Below are 17,463 nucleotides of genomic sequence, written 5' to 3' on the forward strand. Positions count from 1 at the left end.
AGAAGCAGGCTCCAGGTTCTGAGCGGTCATCCCAGAGCTGGACACAGGGCTCGAACTCACAAACCGTGAGATCATGATCTGACTTTGACCGTGAGATCATGATCTGAGCCAAAGTCAGACGCTAAACCGACTGAGCCACTCAGGCGCCCCTAGTTTTTTTTTTTTTTTTCCTTAATGTTTATTTATTTTTGAGACAGTGTGTGTAAGTGGGGGAGAGGTGGAGAGAAAGGGAGACACAGTATCGGATGCAGGCTCCAGGCTCTGAGCTGTCAGCACAGAGCCCGACGCAGGGCTGGATCTCATCAACCGTGAGATCATGACCTGAGCCGAAGTCGGACACTTAACCGTCTGAGCCACCCAGGCGTCCCATCAGGTAAGTCAGTCTTCATGTCTCTATCTGGATCTTGGAAGCTGGGAAGTTTGGGAAGAGCTTTGGGGACTCACAGGTAATGATCACCATCATTTGGGAGCAGGCTACTATATGTCAGGCACTATTCTTACCCTTACTCTCTAAATTAAGAAGTGTATGCTGTTCTTGTCCCCAAATGACAGCTGAGGGATTGGAGACTCGGGCTCTCTTCCCCAAAGTGACACTGTCATGTCATAGAGCTGGGATATAAACACCCACATTTGGATGCATCCAGAGGGTGCAAGGCAAACTCCCTGCTGGGTACCAGGAGACACCAGAACAGCCCTGGCTGGTAGCTGAAGCAGGTGGCCTGGCTCCTGCCCCTGAGAGATCATGGCCCTTCTGTCTGTGACACAGCCTGAGGGGCGGGGGCAGAAGAGGGCTGAGCGCCTCACAACCCAAACAAACAGAAAGCAAAGCGAAGTGAGAACCCCTCCGACCCTTGGCTGAGAGGAAGCCAAAGACTAAGTCTGAGGATGGAGAAGAGGATCTAGAATTTCTAGAGTCCACCTCAGAGGACTTTATAGGCTAAATTGTGTCCCCTAAAATCCATGTGTTAAAGCCCTAACCCCTCGCACCTCGGAATGTAACCCTGTTTGGAGATAAGATTTCTTTACAGAGGTAACTAAGGTAAAATGAGGTCATTGGGATGGGCCCTATTCTAAGATGCTGGTGTGTTTATAAGAGAGAAGGACATACACACAGAGGGAAGACCGCGCACAGACCAGGGGGAGGCTCAGCCTCCAGAACTGTGAGAAGATAAAATTTCAGTGTTGAAGCCCCTCAGTCTGGGGTCTTGTGTTAGTTGGGCCTAGGAAGTGAATATAGCACCCGTGGCCACCTGGGCCGTGTCTTGGGAGAAGGCTGCGGGCTTGCTCAGGCAGGAGCGTTGCCCCACGTCAAGAAAAGCACAATAGGGCAACGTGCCAGCTTTTAGGGGCTTTGCCAAATCCAAGGTGGCTGAGGGGAAATTTGCTTTGCATAGTAGAGAGGCAGCTAGATTGTAAAAGCCCTGGGGCACCAGACTGTATGGTTTGGATTTGCTTTCTTAAACCAGAGGGACCCACCAAAGGTTTCTGAGCAATGAAACGATAGGAAAAAATCAGAATTTTAGGAGGAGATGTCTGGCAACATGTGTGGTTGGCAGGGGCGCATCTGAAGGTCGGAACCAGCTGGAAGGGACTGCAGTTGTCCAGGATCAGAGTTTTAAGTGTCAGAATGAGCGTGGCTGGAGGTCAGGGTCACATGTAGATCCTGGAGAAGAAATAGCGAATAGGTGACATAGAGGCCCTGGGGCAGGGGCGGGAGGGACAGGGGGTGCGATGCAGATGATGCTGATAGGCAAAGAGGTGTGGAGACCAGAGTGGGCAGGGAGGTGAGGGTGGAAGAGAGCCAGGCTCTCCAGTAAGAGCTACAACACTCTCAGGTGGCCCTGGTACCATTCCTGGGACTGCTGTCTGTAAACGCGTGTCTTTGGTTTGTCAGTGTTATAAAGCAGACAGCCCTTGTTAAGTGAAGGTCTGTCCTGACAACTGCAGACTTATCTGGATTGCACAGAGGGTGGGTGACCTGCTCACCTGGTGGCCTGGCCGAAAGGGGAAAGTAAGCACATCATCAATCCTTGTGGGAAGAGATAAACGACATAAAAAGTACTGGGTTATTATTACATCTTGAAAAGGCCCTAGGAAACTTGGCATGCTCCTGCCCTGAGGTGGCTTAGAATATCAACTTTACTGGAGCTTTTCCCTGGAAGACAAAAGAAGTTGAGAACATCTTGAGAGAGGTCAGAAGACACTAGAAGCTTGGGGGAGGGCTTCCCAGAGGCAGGAGGCGAGTTCCACCCCTGGAGGGACCCTCAGGGCACCTATTTCCCCTCCCCCCCCCCCCCCCACAGAGCAGCAAACCCTGGGGGCAGCCTCCAGGTGATAAAGGTGTCACTCCTGGCCCGGCTGGAGGAGGAAAACGCAAAGAGCCATTTTGGCAGCAGGAGCACCCAGGGAGGGGACGTTGTTTTTTCCCAGGGAAGAAAACCAGGTTGGCAATTGACACAGAATCCGCCTAGTGGTTGAGCTCCAGAGTTTAGTCTGACTTCTCGTCAAGCGTGAGGTCCCCATGTGGCCTCTGCGCCCTGGGCCTTGTCCATGCTTTGTGTCCTCAGCAGGGCCATTGCAAGGGCATTTGTTCCTCACGTACATTCCCTGGTGGGACTGAGGCACTCTGCCTGCAGCCTGGGCCCTTGTGCCTCCTGCGGGTGGCTTCGCTGGTCACCCCGCCTTCCCAAATCTCTGCTTCCTCATCTGGATTGCCCGGGCAGCGAGCGTACTCCTCCTGGACGACAGGGGCTAAAAGCTCAGGCTGAAGGGCCAAAGGGACCTGGAACAAGACACTCAGCCACACTGGCCTCACGTGCCACATCTCCAGAACAGAGATTTGAATCCCTGCCCCCGGGATTGTGAGGGTTACCGGGGAGGGTATGTTCCAGGTGCTTCCTAGGCGCAGTGCTCAGTACCCGGTCCTCGCTCCACGTTCTGTGACTCCAGAAAAGTCAGTCCGCATCTCTGGGCCCCATCGTTCCAGCTGGTCCACGAGTGTGGGGATCGAGAGGGGATATGCAGTGAAGCCACAGAAGGCCCATGCCTCATGAACTGGCGGCAGCCCCCAGGGGATGGGTCCCCAGTGGTAGAGGCTCTGCTGAGCCAGATGCTTGCTTGAGCTACAGTTAGAGTAAGTGGCACAGCAGCTGTGAGGAGGGGGCCCTCTAGAAGTCGCCTGAGACTTCTTGCATGTGGGGAGGAGCACCAACCCAAGGAAAAGCCAGAGGGGCTGGCTTTAAACTATATGGAGGGGCGCCTGGGCGGCTCAGTTGGTTGAGCGTCCGACTTTAGCTCAAATCATGATCTCAAAGCTTCGTGAGTTCGAGCCCCGCATCGGGCCCACTGCTCTGAGTGCAGAGCCCGCTTCGGATCCTCTGTCCCTCTGTCTCTCTACCCCACCCTCACTAGTGCTCTCTCTCGCGCGCAAAAATAAAACACTAAAAAAAAGAAGACTATACTGAAGGGGACGGGCTAAGTCCAGCACATATGGAATGAAGAAAGCACATTGTGACGCCTGAGTCCTTTTATGTAAAATGAGTTACAGTCATCCACGTCTACAGAGGCACGTGGACGCAGGGGCCAAACTGGAAGGGGTGAAGTGTAGTACGTGTGGCCTGGAGCACAGGTGTTCTCACGTCACCTGTGTGTTTTTGCCGTATCTGATGACAGCTTGTGATCAGTATGCAAGGAGACTCAGCATTTTATCGAAAAACAGTCTACCTTAGTCTTGTCCCAGGCAGAAATACCTGAAAAAATCATGGCTTTGATGGGACAATTATATTTTTTCTAATATGCGGTAAATCAAATGTATTTGCTGTTAAAATAAAAACTGATCACATGGTCACCTAAAATAATTTTCTTTTCTTTTTCTTTTTTTTTAATATGAAATTTATTGTCAAATTGGTTTCCATACAACACCCAGTGCTCATCCCAGAAGGTGCCCTCCTCAATATAAAATAATTTTCAATGGCAAAGTGATTAAATACTTTGGCCTCAGAATCCAGCTGCCTAAATTTGAATTCCAGCCCTGCCATTTACTGGTGGCCTTTTATTGCCCTCTTTAAACCTCCTTTCCTTATCTTTACAAAGGGGTAATAATGGTACCTCGCTGATAGGATTCTTAAGAGGACATAAAGTAATCAACAAAAAATGACCAGCATGGATCTCGGCCTAGAGTGACCACTGAAATAAATGTGACTATTAAAAACTGGTTACAGCGATTTCTGCTTCTAATCACATCAATAGTGCTGGTATTAGTTGTTCTCCCACTGTGAACAACTAGAAAACTGGATAAAATAGGAAGCCACTATTTGAAGACAGTGGAAAACAGAAAGTTCTGGACAGTGATCTAGGAGGGAAAGGGAACAAATGAAATGGGCCCTAAAACCCCCCCGCCCCCGGCTTTCTGCCTGATTTAGAATGCAGCGAGAAGGGACACTGGTGCAGAGTCCGTGGCCTCTGGCAGTCCAGAAGGCAGAGATCTATGTTCTAGAGGATGGGAGACTGGAACTTGCATCCGATTCTACTCATGTGAGTTTGGGGAAAGGCAAAACCACAGGGACAGAAAACAGATTGGAGGTTAAATAGAGGCGAGAAGGGTTTTCAACTGAAGGACACAGTGAGTGGTGCCCTAAGAAGCAGCTTACAGGTGCCCAGTCCGCACCCCTCTTCCCAACTGCACATTTAGTGATGCCGTGTCAGCAGTTTGAAACTGGCCAGGGTGGGAGTGTTGACACCAGGGAAATGAGCCAACAGTCAAGGCTTAGTTGTGTTGTCTTCTTTGTTTTTGAGAACCGGTTTACCAGCACACCACTGGGCAAAAGGGAATTTGGGGAGTAATTGGACTGGTCTTTATCTTGATTAAGGTGGTGGTTACTTGGTGGGATGATTGGTTAAAATTCATAGATCTGCAAACTATCGAAGGGGTAGATTTTACTAGCTAAAAAAGAAAGTGCAAAAAGCTTGAAATTTAGAGATAAATTCAACATAAATTTCTATGAAAGTGTGGACATAGGCTTTTGAACAGTATTTAATATTAATAATGTGTTAACATTAAATATTTAATATTATTTAACATTTATTTAAAAATTTTAAAATATTTAATGTATTTTTTTTTGAAATTTTTTAATCTTTATTTTTGAGAGAGAGCGCACGAGCACACACAGAAGTGGGGAGGGGTAGAGAGCGAGGGAGACACAGAATCTGAAGCAGGCTCCAGGCTCCAAGCTGTCAGCACAGAGTCCAACGCAGGGCTCAAACCCAGGAACCGCGAGATCATGACCTGAGCTAAAGTCGGACAGACACTTAACTGACTGAGCCACCCAGGCACCAGTGAACTATTTAATGTATTTTTTAAATGTTAAAGTATATTTTGAAAAAAAACGAAATTGGCAAACTACCCTAGCTGATTTCAAGGCATAGAGTAAATTTGCAGCTGTCCACAGGACAGCTCCCACATCAAAGAGTAATCTGGCTCAAATTGTCAATAGTGCCAAGATTGAGAAACACTGATCACGGTAATCAAGAATATGCCACAGTAATGGTCAGTTGGATAGAGCAGAGAGGCCAGGATGAATGGACCTGTGCATATAGTACTGATTATGAGAAACAGGAAAAGTCTTCATCCGATGACATTGACATAGTGGAGATCTAAATGGAAAAATAGATCCTGATGCCTACCTCAAACCGTATCAATTAAATAAAAAACAATTATAGGAGACCTAAACATAAAAGGTAAGGGTATAGAACATCTAGAAGAAAACATAGGAAGAAATCATCACAGTCTTAGGATAAGCACATGTTTCTTCGGATACCAAAAGCCCAAATGAGAAATGCAAATTGGATTTCCTCAAAATGAAAAAAATTTCCTAGAAAGACATTGTTAGCAAGATTGAAGTCAAGGCACAGCCCAGTAGAAAATATTCACAATACGTATTTCTGACAAAGGACTTGTGTCCAGTATATATAAAGAGCTGTTACAACATAACAATATGAAGACAAAAAACTTTATTAAAAGTGGGGGAAAGGAGCTTCCAGTGTTGGCATGGTAGCGTAAGCTCACTTAGTCAACTCCTCCCACTAATTATAACAAAAACTTTGAGCCATATTAAAAATCTAACTACCGGAGAACTCTAAAAAGTAAACAAAAACAGATTTTGGAGATGACGCTTCTAGACAAGTGATCCATTCAGGGGGAACTTTCCCATCTTCTCTCTCTCGATCTCTCTCTGTCTCTGTCTTTGTCTCTGTCTCTCACAGTCTCTTGGCTTTACCCAGAGGGCAGGCTCCACCTTGCACAGCAACAATGCAGCAGTGGCAGAAGGGGGGCCCTGGGAGGACGCAGAGTGTGGAAGGAATCCAGGAGGAGAGCCAGGAAAGTGGTCTCTTAATTCTGTGAATCAGTGCACACGGATGGCCTAACCTCTGAGCTCTGCCTGTACGGGACAGACCCAAACCAGCACAGCAAAGCTTTGAAAACCAAACTGAGCTTTAAACCATGTGCATGTACTTTTTAGCCTAATCACTAAATAATTCATGCTCAAGAACAGAGCCAAGCCAATACAGCACAGGCTTAGAGAACTGAACTGAGATTTGAGTCGTTACGTACGGAAGGCAAGACAGAACATGCAGCTTGAACCTAACCCAGTTGATTGTCTGCTAGAACAAAAATATAGACTTCTCTGGAGGATTATTTACAGGACCCAAAGTCTACACAACATAACATTCACAATGTCTGGGACAATTCAAAATTAGCCAACATACAAAGAACCAGGAAAATGTGGCCACTTCTCCAAGGAAGAAACAATAAATGCCAATGCCAAGGTGGCCCATGCATTGCAATATCAAACCAAGAGTTCAAAGAAGCTATTATAACTGTGCTCCATTAGGTCAAGAAAAACACATTTGGAATGAATAAAAGGATAGAAGTTCTCAGCGTAGACACAGGACCTATAAAAAGGAACCAGATGGAAATGTTAGGACTGAAAAATACAAAATCGGAATTTAAAAATTTACTGATTTCAATAGCAGCTTGGTGATAATGAGAGGGCGAAAAAAACCTATAAACTTCAAGATAGATGAATAGAAATTATGCAATCTGAAGAACAGAGAGAAAAGAAAATTAGAAAAAAATGAGCAGAGCACCAGGGACCTGTGGGAAAATATATTTAAATTTTTAAAGTTTAATTTGATAGAGAAGGCATCAAGGATGTGTCACGGAGAAGAAAGGGGCAATGCTGAGGGACTGGGCACAGACAGGTCAGGAAGGGTAGGCAGATCTAGGTCTGAATCCACAATGGGAGGTCCTGGAGCCACTCCAGGGAGGGGAGAGCCCAAAGATCTTGTACCCAGTCTGCCCTGTGACTTCAGGTGGGACACTGGCTTGGAGAGGGGCAGATGGTTCTTAGGGTCACAAACATCAGGAAGAGGCAAGAGCCATAAAAGGGATAGTTAGAAGGCCCAGGAAGAACTCCCAGCTCAAGAGATTCTCCAACAACCCCCACTGCCATTGCAGCTTGGTTCCTGTGCCCAGCCCCCACCCCATCCAAACAACAAGGTTCTAGACCAGCCCCCACATGAGTCCATGTTCCTCAGGGTGGAAGCCCAGAAACAGGGGCTAGGTGGTCCCTCAGAGGTGTCACTGGAGTCCCAGCAGGACAGGAAAAATCAACTGCAAAAAAATATTGGAAGAAATAAGCCTTCCAAGATTTGGTGAAAGATGTAAACTGATATATTCTGGAGGCTCTGCAAACCCCCAAAGGATAAGGTCATTGGAAACCATGCCTAGACACATTATAAATGGCTGAAAATGAAAGCTAAATACCATCAAAATAGCTGGAAAAACATGACACGCTACATATTGTGGAATAAGGATTGTGATACATCCATACAATGAAACAGCACTCTGTAAGAAAAAAGGAACAAACTATTGGTACATGCAAAAACATAAAGGAATCTCGCAAATATTATGCTGTGTAAGACAAGTCAAAGTAGGGGCATCTGGGTGGTTCATTCATTCGAGCGTCCAGCTCTCAGTTTTGGCTCAGGTGATGATCCCAGGATCGTGGGATGGAGCCCCACATCAGGTTCTGTGCTGAGTGTGGAGCCTGCTTAAAATTCTCTCTCTCTCCTCCCCTGTCCCCCTCTCCCCCATGTCCTCTCTCTCTTTCTCTCAAATTAAGAAAAAAGTTAAAGTAGCTGGTGTATGATTCCATTTATGTAAATTTCTAGAAAATACAGAATAATCTATAGTGACAGAGAGCAGATCAAATGGTTGCCTGGACATGGGAGGGACAGATTACAAAAGTGCATCAGGAAATTTGGGGGACTGATAAAAATACTTGGTATCCTGATTGTGGTGATGGTTTCCCAGGTGCGTACAAATGTGAAAACTGGGCAAATTGCATACTTTGCATATATGTGGGTTGTTGTACTTTATAACAATAAAGTTGTTAAAATATGCAAAAGATTCAAACACTTAACAGATGAAGGTATATGAACTGACGATATGCACATGAAAAGATGCTCAACATCACGAGTCATTATCGTAAACTAAAACCATAGTGCTGTCCTCGTACATACCCACCAGAATGGCAGAACTTTTAAAGTGATGGAGAGAAACTCCATCTTTCACACACTGCCCCTGGGAATGTAAAAGGGCGCAACCTGGCTTGGGAATCAGTGCGTCAGCTTCGTAAACACGTGCTTACCGTGTGATCAAGCTATTCACATCGTGAGTGCTTACCGAAGAGAAACGAAAACTTTGCCCTCGCCGTCTCGTACACTACCATGCCCAGCAGCCTAATTGCTAATGGAAACAACCCAACGGTCCACCAACGAATCGACAAACACACTGTGGTGTAGAAAGGTGCAAACAGAATGCCGCCAACGTGGGTGAATCTTAAAAACAAAATGCTGAAAACTAGGAAGCTGCGCACAAAACTACGTACTGTGTGATTCCATTTATTCTAGAACACACAAAATGAATCTCTGGCATCAAAACGCAAATCAGTTGTTGCTTGGGGCTGGAAGACCGGGGCGGGGGATACTACGTGAAGAGAGGCATTTCTGTATATTAATTTTGGGGTTGCTACATGGATTTTTAGGTTGGGAATGATATGCTTTATAATGTATATAAACTAGACCTCAGTAAAGCTGATTTTTTAAAATATGGCTGTATAAGGGGGTGCCTAAGCAGCTCAGTGGGTAGAGCATGTGACTCTTGATCTCAGAGTCATGAGTTCAAGCCCCGCATCGGGCACAGAGCCTACTTTTTTTTTTTTTAATGTTTATTTTTGAAAGAGGCAGAGACAGAGAGACAGAGACAGAGCGTGAACAGGGGAGGGGCAGAGAGACAGGGAGACACAGAATCAGAAGCAGGCTCCAGGCTCCAAGCACAGAGCCTGACGTGGGGCTCGAACTCACAACCTGCAAGATAGAGACCTGGGCTGAAGTCGGATGCTCAACCGACTGAGCCACCCAGGCACCCCGGAGCCTACTTATTAATAAATAAGTAAATAGGGGTGCCTGGGTGGCTCAGTCGGTTAAGCATCTGACTTCAGCTTAGGTCACGATCTTGCAGTTCATGGGTTTGAGCCCTGCATTGGGCTCTGTGCTGACAGCTCAGAGCCTGGAGCCTGCTTCGGATTCTGTGTCTCCCTCTCCTGTGTCTGCCCCTCCCCCGGTTACACTCTGTCTCTCTCTCTCTCTCAAAAACAAACAAACAAACAAACAAACATAAATAAATAAATAAATAAATAAATAAATGTATAATGTATGGAATTGGTACCAAAAGAGACAAAGAGGGACAGAGCAATAAACAAATTAGAGAAACTGACTGGAGTTTAAAATAGTTATGAATTTCAAATGTGGTTACTCTGGCTTTTCAAATCAGGTTGGTGGAGAGATCCATTATTCATCAATGGTATTGAATCAACACATATAACTCATAAAATAAAATTAGAGCCTTATCTGTTACCACTTACAAAACATACATTCCACGTGGATTAAAGAGTTAATTCCATAAAACAAGAAAAGCAAGCTTTAATGGCCCTGGGGTATGGGTGGGGGGTCCGGGGCCTGGCCACGAGGAGCCCTGCTGGGTCACACTGTGCTTGGAATCCAGCAATGGAGAAGCTTGAGGTCCTGGAGATACCAGGGCCTTGTGGCCCTCGCTGGGGTTCTCCAGCCTCCAGCCCTAAGGCTAAAGACTACCTCTGAAGGCCGTCCTAGCAGAGGCTCAGCTCCCCAGTCTCTAACACGGCACAACAGTGGTACTATTTCCAACTTGAAGGTCTGTAGAGAGGGCTGCATGTGGGGAAACGCCCAGTGCAGCAGCTGATTCTTGGGAGGTGTGACAACAAAGGCTGGTCTCTTCCCTCTGTGCGGGACCATCAGGCCTGGGACAGAGCTGGGAAGGGTGGCTCTGTGGGGGAAAGTGGGCATTAGGCTTTGTGTCTCACTCTGTGCTCTCAAGTGACTGGGAAAGGCCCACAGAGGAGAGGGGGCTAAAATCAAGTGGCAAGAGTAGAAACCCAAGGGGACTGAAGCACTCAGGTACGGAGCGGTCTAGACAGCCTGAGACAACAGCATGAATCCTTGGGGTGCCCCCTCACCTTCCTGGGGAGGCTGCTGAGGCGCTGAGGCACTGAATCTCTGGGCACAAGTCCTTGATTGAGCTCACTGGATCTGTCATGGAGAGCTGTTCTGATTCCAGAAGATGCCTGCCCTCCCTTTGTATCCTGCAAGTCCCAGGGGGGAGATCTGGATTAAGCTGAATTAAGAGGCAGGTGATGATCACAGGTGTTGGGTGCTTGGGCAGGGGTCTCCATGGTAACGGTGCCATCTGGCTTTCTTGCCTGGCAGCAGGCCTTGTGACTTCATGGTGGAACCTTCTCTGACAGGCAGAGGGGGATTTGCCAGGGGGAAGAGCAGGTCAGGAGGAGGGGATCTGCCAAGGGCAGCTTTGTCTTTTCCATCAGAGTCTGAAGATTAACCTTGATCATGGCACAATGTGGGGCTACCACTGACTCCAGAACGGATGCCGAGACAGTGGCTGAGGGACAGCATAAGCCCCTCTGGAGAGTAGGTGGGGACATACCTGGCCTCCTTGAATCCAGAACCCACTGGTGAAGTGGAGCCAGGGCCCAGGCGGGCAAGACTCGGACATGGGAGAGCCTCTGGGCCAACACCTCTGGATGGCAGGAAGGGTAAGGTCTAGGGAGACCCAGCCCCTGCAGGGAGACTCTCCCCATAAACTGCTCACGAGGCTCTGCAAGCCTTCATTCTTGTGTAGACTCCCTTCACTCACACAATCAGCCATCCAACCCACCTGTATGTGTGAGTGTCCTGGGGCTGCTGAAACAAGTCACCATAAACTGGGTGGCTTAACACAACACCAGTGTATTCTGTCACAGTTCTGAAGGCAGGCTCCTTCTTGGGGGCTCAAGGAGAAGGTGCTCCTTGCCTCTCCTAGTTCCTGGTGGCTCCTGGCGATCCGTGGCATCTCTTGGCTTGGGCAGCATCCCTCCCGTCTCTGCCACCACTGTTGTATGATGCTCCCCTTGTGTCTGTGTCCAAATTTCCCTCATAAGGGACACCAGTCATTGGATATAGGGCCATCCTGATCCAGTATGACCTCATTTTACCTTGACTGCATCTACAAAGACTCTCTTTCCAAATAAGATCCCTTTCCCAGGTACCAGGAGTTAGGACCTCAACATATCTTATGGGGGACACAGTTGAGACCACAATACCATGTAGGTCATTGTGAAAAGAGCACAGGCTTCAGAGCAGGGTAGGCTTGGCCTCCAACCCTGACAGGGCCTCCACACCATCTTGTTCCCTAGGCCCAGCAAAGTTGGGAGGGGGCTCCCGTGGTCTACCTGCAGAGGGGCCGTGGTGTGTCTGGGGAGGAGGAGGAGGTCTGGTCCCTGCTTTTCAGGAGCTCACTGTCTGTGGGGCCATGGACCGTCACCAAGGGTTAGGACTCTCAAAAGGGACAGTGGTGGTCAAGCTGCACACAAGGAGTTAGGACAGGCATGACCACACATGTGGCTGGGGTGGGGAACTCAAGGCCCAGAGACCCCAGCAAGGATCAAGAAGGCCAGGGCCAGACCATAAGTCCTTCCTATGGGACTCAGAATCCACGGGGTACCCCTGCATGCCACATGTACCCATGGGCTCTGGGTCTGACCCTGATGGGCAAAGGTGGAGGAGAATGGGTTGTTTTTTCACTGACGGGTGCTCTGGGCTTCTGTGTCCCACTCTGGGCCTGGGAAGTAATTCCTTATTTCCCTTCCCAGCCTCCCCACAAGACCTGCCTTCCCCTTCCTATTGACAGGGAGTCTGGCAAGGACTTTGCTCCCGGACAAGCCCAGTTTAATATTCTCTTTCTTCCTCCTTCTCTCCCACCTTTCTTTCCTTTATTGCAATATCTGTTATCTGCCATATGCCAAGGCTGTTCTAGGCCTTGAGGATACAGAAGACAGATGGGCCTAGCCTCAGTGGAATTTATAACTGGTGAGATGAGAGATATTAATCAAGTCACCATGCAGATGAATGTTTCACAGCAGAGGTGTGGGTGCTCCGAATGAGGGGCATCAGGGTGGTGGAAGTCAGCAACAGAGTGAAGCAGCTAAACCGGGGAAGGATGGCAGCCTGGAGCCACAAGCTGAAGTTGTCAACCAGGAAAAAGGAGAAGGAAGAGATTCCAGGCAGAAGCATTAGCATGAGCGAAGGGCCTGTGGCAGGAGGCTGCTTGGCGAGTTGAGAAGGACTGAGAGGTCTGTGTGGATGGACTGGACAGTGCAGGGAATATGAGATGGCCTGAGAGTCAGCAAATTAGCCCCGTCATTTGTTGGAAAAGTATCAATATTGCATGCCCACAATGAGACGAGACCACCACACCCCAGAATAGGCAGGCTCAGACCAAGAACGTTCCAGCGTGGGAGATGTGAGGCTGGAGTGATTGGGAGTCAGTGCAGGGATTGGGGGAGGCAGGGGCTGGGAAAGCTCCTTTGAACTGAGAGGGGAAGGGCAGATCTGGGCATAGGTTCTAAAGCAGGGCCAAGCTTTGTGTGACCAAGGAAGGGCAAGGAGGCCTGTGTATACAGAGTGGAACCAGATGTGCGTGGGGGAAGGATGCAGGTGCTGGCAGGGCCAGGCCCTCCAAGGCTCTTGGGTAACCTGACTGTGGCTGGCAGCTGCCGCTGGGTTCTCCTGGAGGGGAGCACACTCAGGTTTATGCTTTGGAAAGACCCTTCTGGCCTCCAGTGTCAGCAGGAATGGGAGAGCGGGCTAGGGGGCGGGGACTTTGGGCTGCGGTAACAGGTGGAACACCATTCTCTTTCCAGTCATCCCAGAAGAGCTGTGAGCCTGAGCCCAGCGTCTCGGCTTCCCAGAGCCTCCTGGAGGCAGCTGGCCCAGAGCCCGTGTCCCAGCACCCACAGGCCAGCTGTTCAAGGGGCAGTGAGCCCCTCAGCAGCCTTGACCTCTCCCATGGGTCTCCGGTGGCCTTAGAGTACCTGCCCTTCTTTCGCACCTATGGGACTCTCCTGGCTGTGGGGGAGCTGGTCCCACAGCCTGAGGCTTGCAGGGACCAAGAAGGAGACCAGACTGTCAGAGATCCAGCATTCCATGAGGACTCAGAACCGCCCAGCGGCTTTTTCCCTTTCTACCGCTCCAAGGAGGAGTGTTTTCCCAGGCTGGCCCTTCCTGGCAGGTCGTGCTGGGGCTCCCGAGACCCATGCACCAGGAAGGAGGGGCTGGCCGGCTGCGTCTGCAGGATGACCGTCAGCTGCGCGTGCTCTGTGAGTGGGCGTGGCCCCGGGGAATGTGTTTAAGCCCCTTGAGCTTCAAAGTCCTTACAAAGGGAGGCAATAGTGGAGCTACTGGGGGAGCCATTGTGAGAATTACGTACAGTAACGTGGTCATTACACCAGGCTTAGCCGGTGTTCCCCGACAGAAGCACCTGTGTAGTCCTTATGACTCGCTCGGCACCCCAGCCAATGCTCCAAGTACATCATCTCACCTGTCCTATTAATAATCCGATGAGAGACGGCTGATTGCTGCTCCCACATGACAGAAGGGAGAAAAATGAGTCTCAGGGCAGTTAAGCGACTTGGTAGCAAGAGCAAACCTGGGCTCCGACCCCAAGCCGGTGCCCTGTCACGTCACTACCAGTCACAGAGCTGGGGGCCGTGCCGTGACCACAGAGACGGAGCAGGCGGGATGAGTGGATTGTGATCCCAGATGCACTCCTTCCAGCCGGGAGGCCCCGGGGGGCTGAATGATATTGCTCACTGTTCTCCAGTCTGCAGAGTAGTCATGCACCCTGCCTCCTTCCCTACCGCTCCTGGGGTGTTGCAGGCACAAGGCCAGCGCTGGATTTCTAGCCAAACTTGGGAGCCTGGCTGACTGTCTTGTCTCCTTCCCACACAGGCTGCTTCGGCAAGCCCAGATCACCTCCCTGGGTCCTCTCGTTTGCCACCCTGCTGCCCCATCCTGCTGGTCCCAGAGGGGCACTGCCATGACAGCGGGCTGACTGCCCCTTCCTCCAGTGATGCTGCCTTCAGGGACTATGCCCTTGGTGCCTCGGGATTCGTGCCTTACTACAGAACCCTCGAGGAGGAGCTGCACGCCAGCCCTGGGCCTCTAGTCTCTCCGCTGGGGAGCCAGGAGCCCACAGGGATGCTGCCCAGGCCTGGTGCAGCGACTTTGTGAAGGAGTGTGAGTTATTAGCAGCTGGAGCCGCTGAAGATTGGGCCCCAGCACCTGCTCATCCGCAAGAGGTGAACGTGGCTGGGGGTGAGGGTTCCAGAACTGGCCTGGGACCACAACTCTGCCTTACCTCCCCCTCTGCCTGGGTGCCTAGGAACCACGGAGCTGGCAGGAGGAGCCCAAACACTGGCAGGCCCGTCCATCCCCTCTCAGTCTACTTGGGTGGGCCAACAAGAAGATCCTGTGCCCTGCCAGGGTGCACCTCCACACCAGTGTCCGACTGAGCAGGCCTGGGGCAGGAGCAGTCCTTCTCCTCGAGGACTGGAGGGGAGATGCTCAGCCTGTGCCCCCCGCAGCCACAGCCTCAGGAAGTGACCCCACAGCCCTGGGTGCTCCCTTGGCCCTCCTAGCTGGAAAAACTGCCCGAGGCCAAGGGGACAGCAGCAGCCCCCAAAGGCGCTCCACCAAGGAGATGTCTGCCCGGCCTAGCACTCAGACTGTCCCACGGTCCTCCTCTGCGGTAGCCTATTCCAAGCTCAGAGGAAGGGAGCAGGACCAGGGTCCTCTGAACAACTGAGGGATGCAGACCAGAGACTAAATAAATCACTTCACTACAAGGATTGGAGCTGGTGTGCTAACGTGGTGCTTTGGAGTAATGTGTGCAGCTTGCATTAAGTGAGCATTTGCTATGTGCTAGGCACCTTACAGAGACCGTCTCTGTATCCTCATGGGGGTAGACCCTTGCATCAGCTCCATTCTCCAGATGAAGAAACAGGCTCAGAGAGGTAAGTTGCCTGCCTGGGCTCACACAGCTCACAGACAGCAGAGCTGGGGTTCATAGCCAGGGCTGTGTGGGCTCAGGGCCTGAGTACTTAAAACCCTTCCCTACACACCCCTCCTCAGTGGGTCTTGATGCAGCAAGGAAAGAGCCAGCTGCCAGCCATCGAGCACCGTGGAGGCCACCCCACATCGCCTTTCCTCCTTCCCCCTTTCCTTCCCTGGCTCCCCATGCTTTGCAGCCGCAGGTAGGGGAGAGCAGCATATGACACATCTGCTGAGGCCCTGCCCTCCCTGGCCTCTCTGGATACCATTTCCTGGTGTCCCAGCCTGACCCCAGACTCCAGGCTCACCCCACACCATGGCAGATGGCTCTGAGGCTGCAGCACGTGGTTATGACGACAGCATGCGCTCACCCACCCCACCCGCTCCTGGGACTGTGCACCGTGGTACCCACGTTCACAGCCACTCTGTCCCGGTGCACTGGTTCCATGGCCCCCCTCCTCCCTCCCCTCCCCGGTGACCTGATGGCTGCCCCTCACCTGCTCCCTAGTCCTCCTGAGGACGGTGAAGTTGAAAGGCCATGGGAGAGGAATCATTGGTCATGTTTCAGTTATGTCCAAGAATTTCTTTTTTAAAATGCACTTTTAAGTATTTCTTGAGGCATTCCTATGACTTCCCTTTGGGCTGGGTTGGCAATATGGTGAAGAAATATATGTGCCCTCGCTGCAGGACTCCTTGGCTTTGTTCTTGGAGGGGGTGACTGGTCTTTCCCCTCTTAGATTCCCCATGGCTGGGTCCAACCAGCTGGCATCCCTGGGGTGTCACCACCCTCAGGGATACAGATTGGGTGGGGAAGCGTCTGGCTGCGTGTTAGAAACTGGGGCCACTCTCTCCCCGTACAGCCCAAGCTGGGTCGGCCATATGGCTCCCTCTTCCCATACAAGTGGCCTCCCAAGCATCAGCAGGGCCCAGAGCCCTGCAGGTTCTAATCGCAACCGTCCTGAGGGGAGATGGCACAAACCTGACTGGCTAGCAGGCTGAAGAGAACCTCCAGTGTTCAAGACTGAGAGTTTTCTTGAGGGAGCTATTTGCAGGAAGGATCTGGGGCAGGAGAGATCCTGAGTGAGGGAATGAGCTTATCTGGAAGATCAGTCTGCTTCTGGTCGGTCCAGCTGGTGTCAGCTGCGAGTTGTTCTGTGCTGACACAGACCAGGCATGAGTACACGTCAGGATGCAGAGGCCTAACAACGGTAAGAGCTAACTTTCATTGTTGGCCCTGTGCTGGCCACGGGGCTGAGCACTTCACGTGCATTGATTTTCAGTTAAGAATGATTTCATGTAGGGAGGCCTGGGTGGCTCGGTCAGTTAAGCATCTCTTGATGGCGACTCAGGTCATGATCTCACGGTTCCTGAGTTCGAGGCTCCCAATGGGCTCTACACTGACAGTTCGGAGTAGGCTTGGGATTCTCTCTCTCTCTGCCCCTCCTCCACTTGCACTCTCTCTCTCTCTCAAAATAAATACACTTAAAAAAAAAGAATGATTTCATTTAGGTACAAGTAGCACCCCCATTTCACAGATGAGAATGTCTAGGCACAGTTGCTTAAACGGCTGACTGAAGACTACAGAGCCAAAAAGCAGTAGAGGCAGGCTTTGAACGTATCTAATGTAGACCCCATGGTCTTGACCATTATGCTTAGATATAATACACGTTAATAAATGGTGGGCTTACATTAGCTTATAGTAGACCTCTAGTTCTGTGTAATAATAAGTCATCTCAAAATGTAGTGGTTTAAAATAACGACATACGTGCATTTTCTGACTGTTGTGAGGGTCAGGAATCGGGGAGCAGCTTGACTGGGCCGTTGTGGCCTGCGATTTCTCGTGAAGTTGTGGTCAGGGTCTTGGGCAGGGCTTGGTCATCTGAGGGCTTGATGGGCTGAAGGCTCTGCCTGCTCACTGCC

At 50.3% G+C, this 17,463-nt stretch overlaps 1 protein-coding gene and 1 long non-coding RNA gene across 2 annotated transcripts; one reads left to right on the forward strand and one right to left on the reverse strand.

Annotated features, from left to right (window-relative positions):
• Positions 1–10,015: 10,015 nt before the first annotated feature.
• On the reverse strand, positions 10,016–10,825 carry LOC125174095 (uncharacterized). The gene is made up of 2 exons (XR_007155253.1): positions 10,617–10,825; positions 10,016–10,426 (listed from the first exon to the last, which is right to left on the reverse strand). It is a non-coding gene; the product is annotated as an uncharacterized LOC125174095 (long non-coding RNA).
• A 91-nt stretch (positions 10,826–10,916) lies between these two features.
• On the forward strand, positions 10,917–15,341 carry LOC125169565 (uncharacterized). Its single transcript, XM_047864995.1, has 3 exons — positions 10,917–11,210; positions 13,356–13,811; positions 14,443–15,341. Exons 1-3 carry the CDS (start codon positions 11,169–11,171, stop codon positions 14,722–14,724), a joined length of 780 nt encoding a protein of 259 aa, XP_047720951.1. The 5' UTR covers positions 10,917–11,168; the 3' UTR covers positions 14,725–15,341.
• The last annotated feature ends 2,122 nt before the right edge of the window (positions 15,342–17,463 follow it).

This window comes from Prionailurus viverrinus, chromosome A1 (genome assembly GCF_022837055.1).
Source record: "Prionailurus viverrinus isolate Anna chromosome A1, UM_Priviv_1.0, whole genome shotgun sequence".
Lineage (NCBI taxonomy): Eukaryota > Metazoa > Chordata > Mammalia > Carnivora > Felidae > Prionailurus > Prionailurus viverrinus.

What these genes read in the sequence shown, in the direction of transcription:
- LOC125169565 (XM_047864995.1), top strand. Translation starts at nt 11,169, where the DNA reads ATGGGAGAGCCTCTGGGCCAACACCTCTGGATGGCAGGAAGG. An exon ending in ACCTCTGGATGGCAGGAAGG is followed by an intron (nt 11,211 to 13,355) that starts GTAAGGTCTAGG and finishes TTCTCTTTCCAG; the next exon opens with TCATCCCAGAAGAGCTGTGA. An exon ending in CCGTCAGCTGCGCGTGCTCT is followed by an intron (nt 13,812 to 14,442) that starts GTGAGTGGGCGT and finishes CTTCCCACACAG; the next exon opens with GCTGCTTCGGCAAGCCCAGA.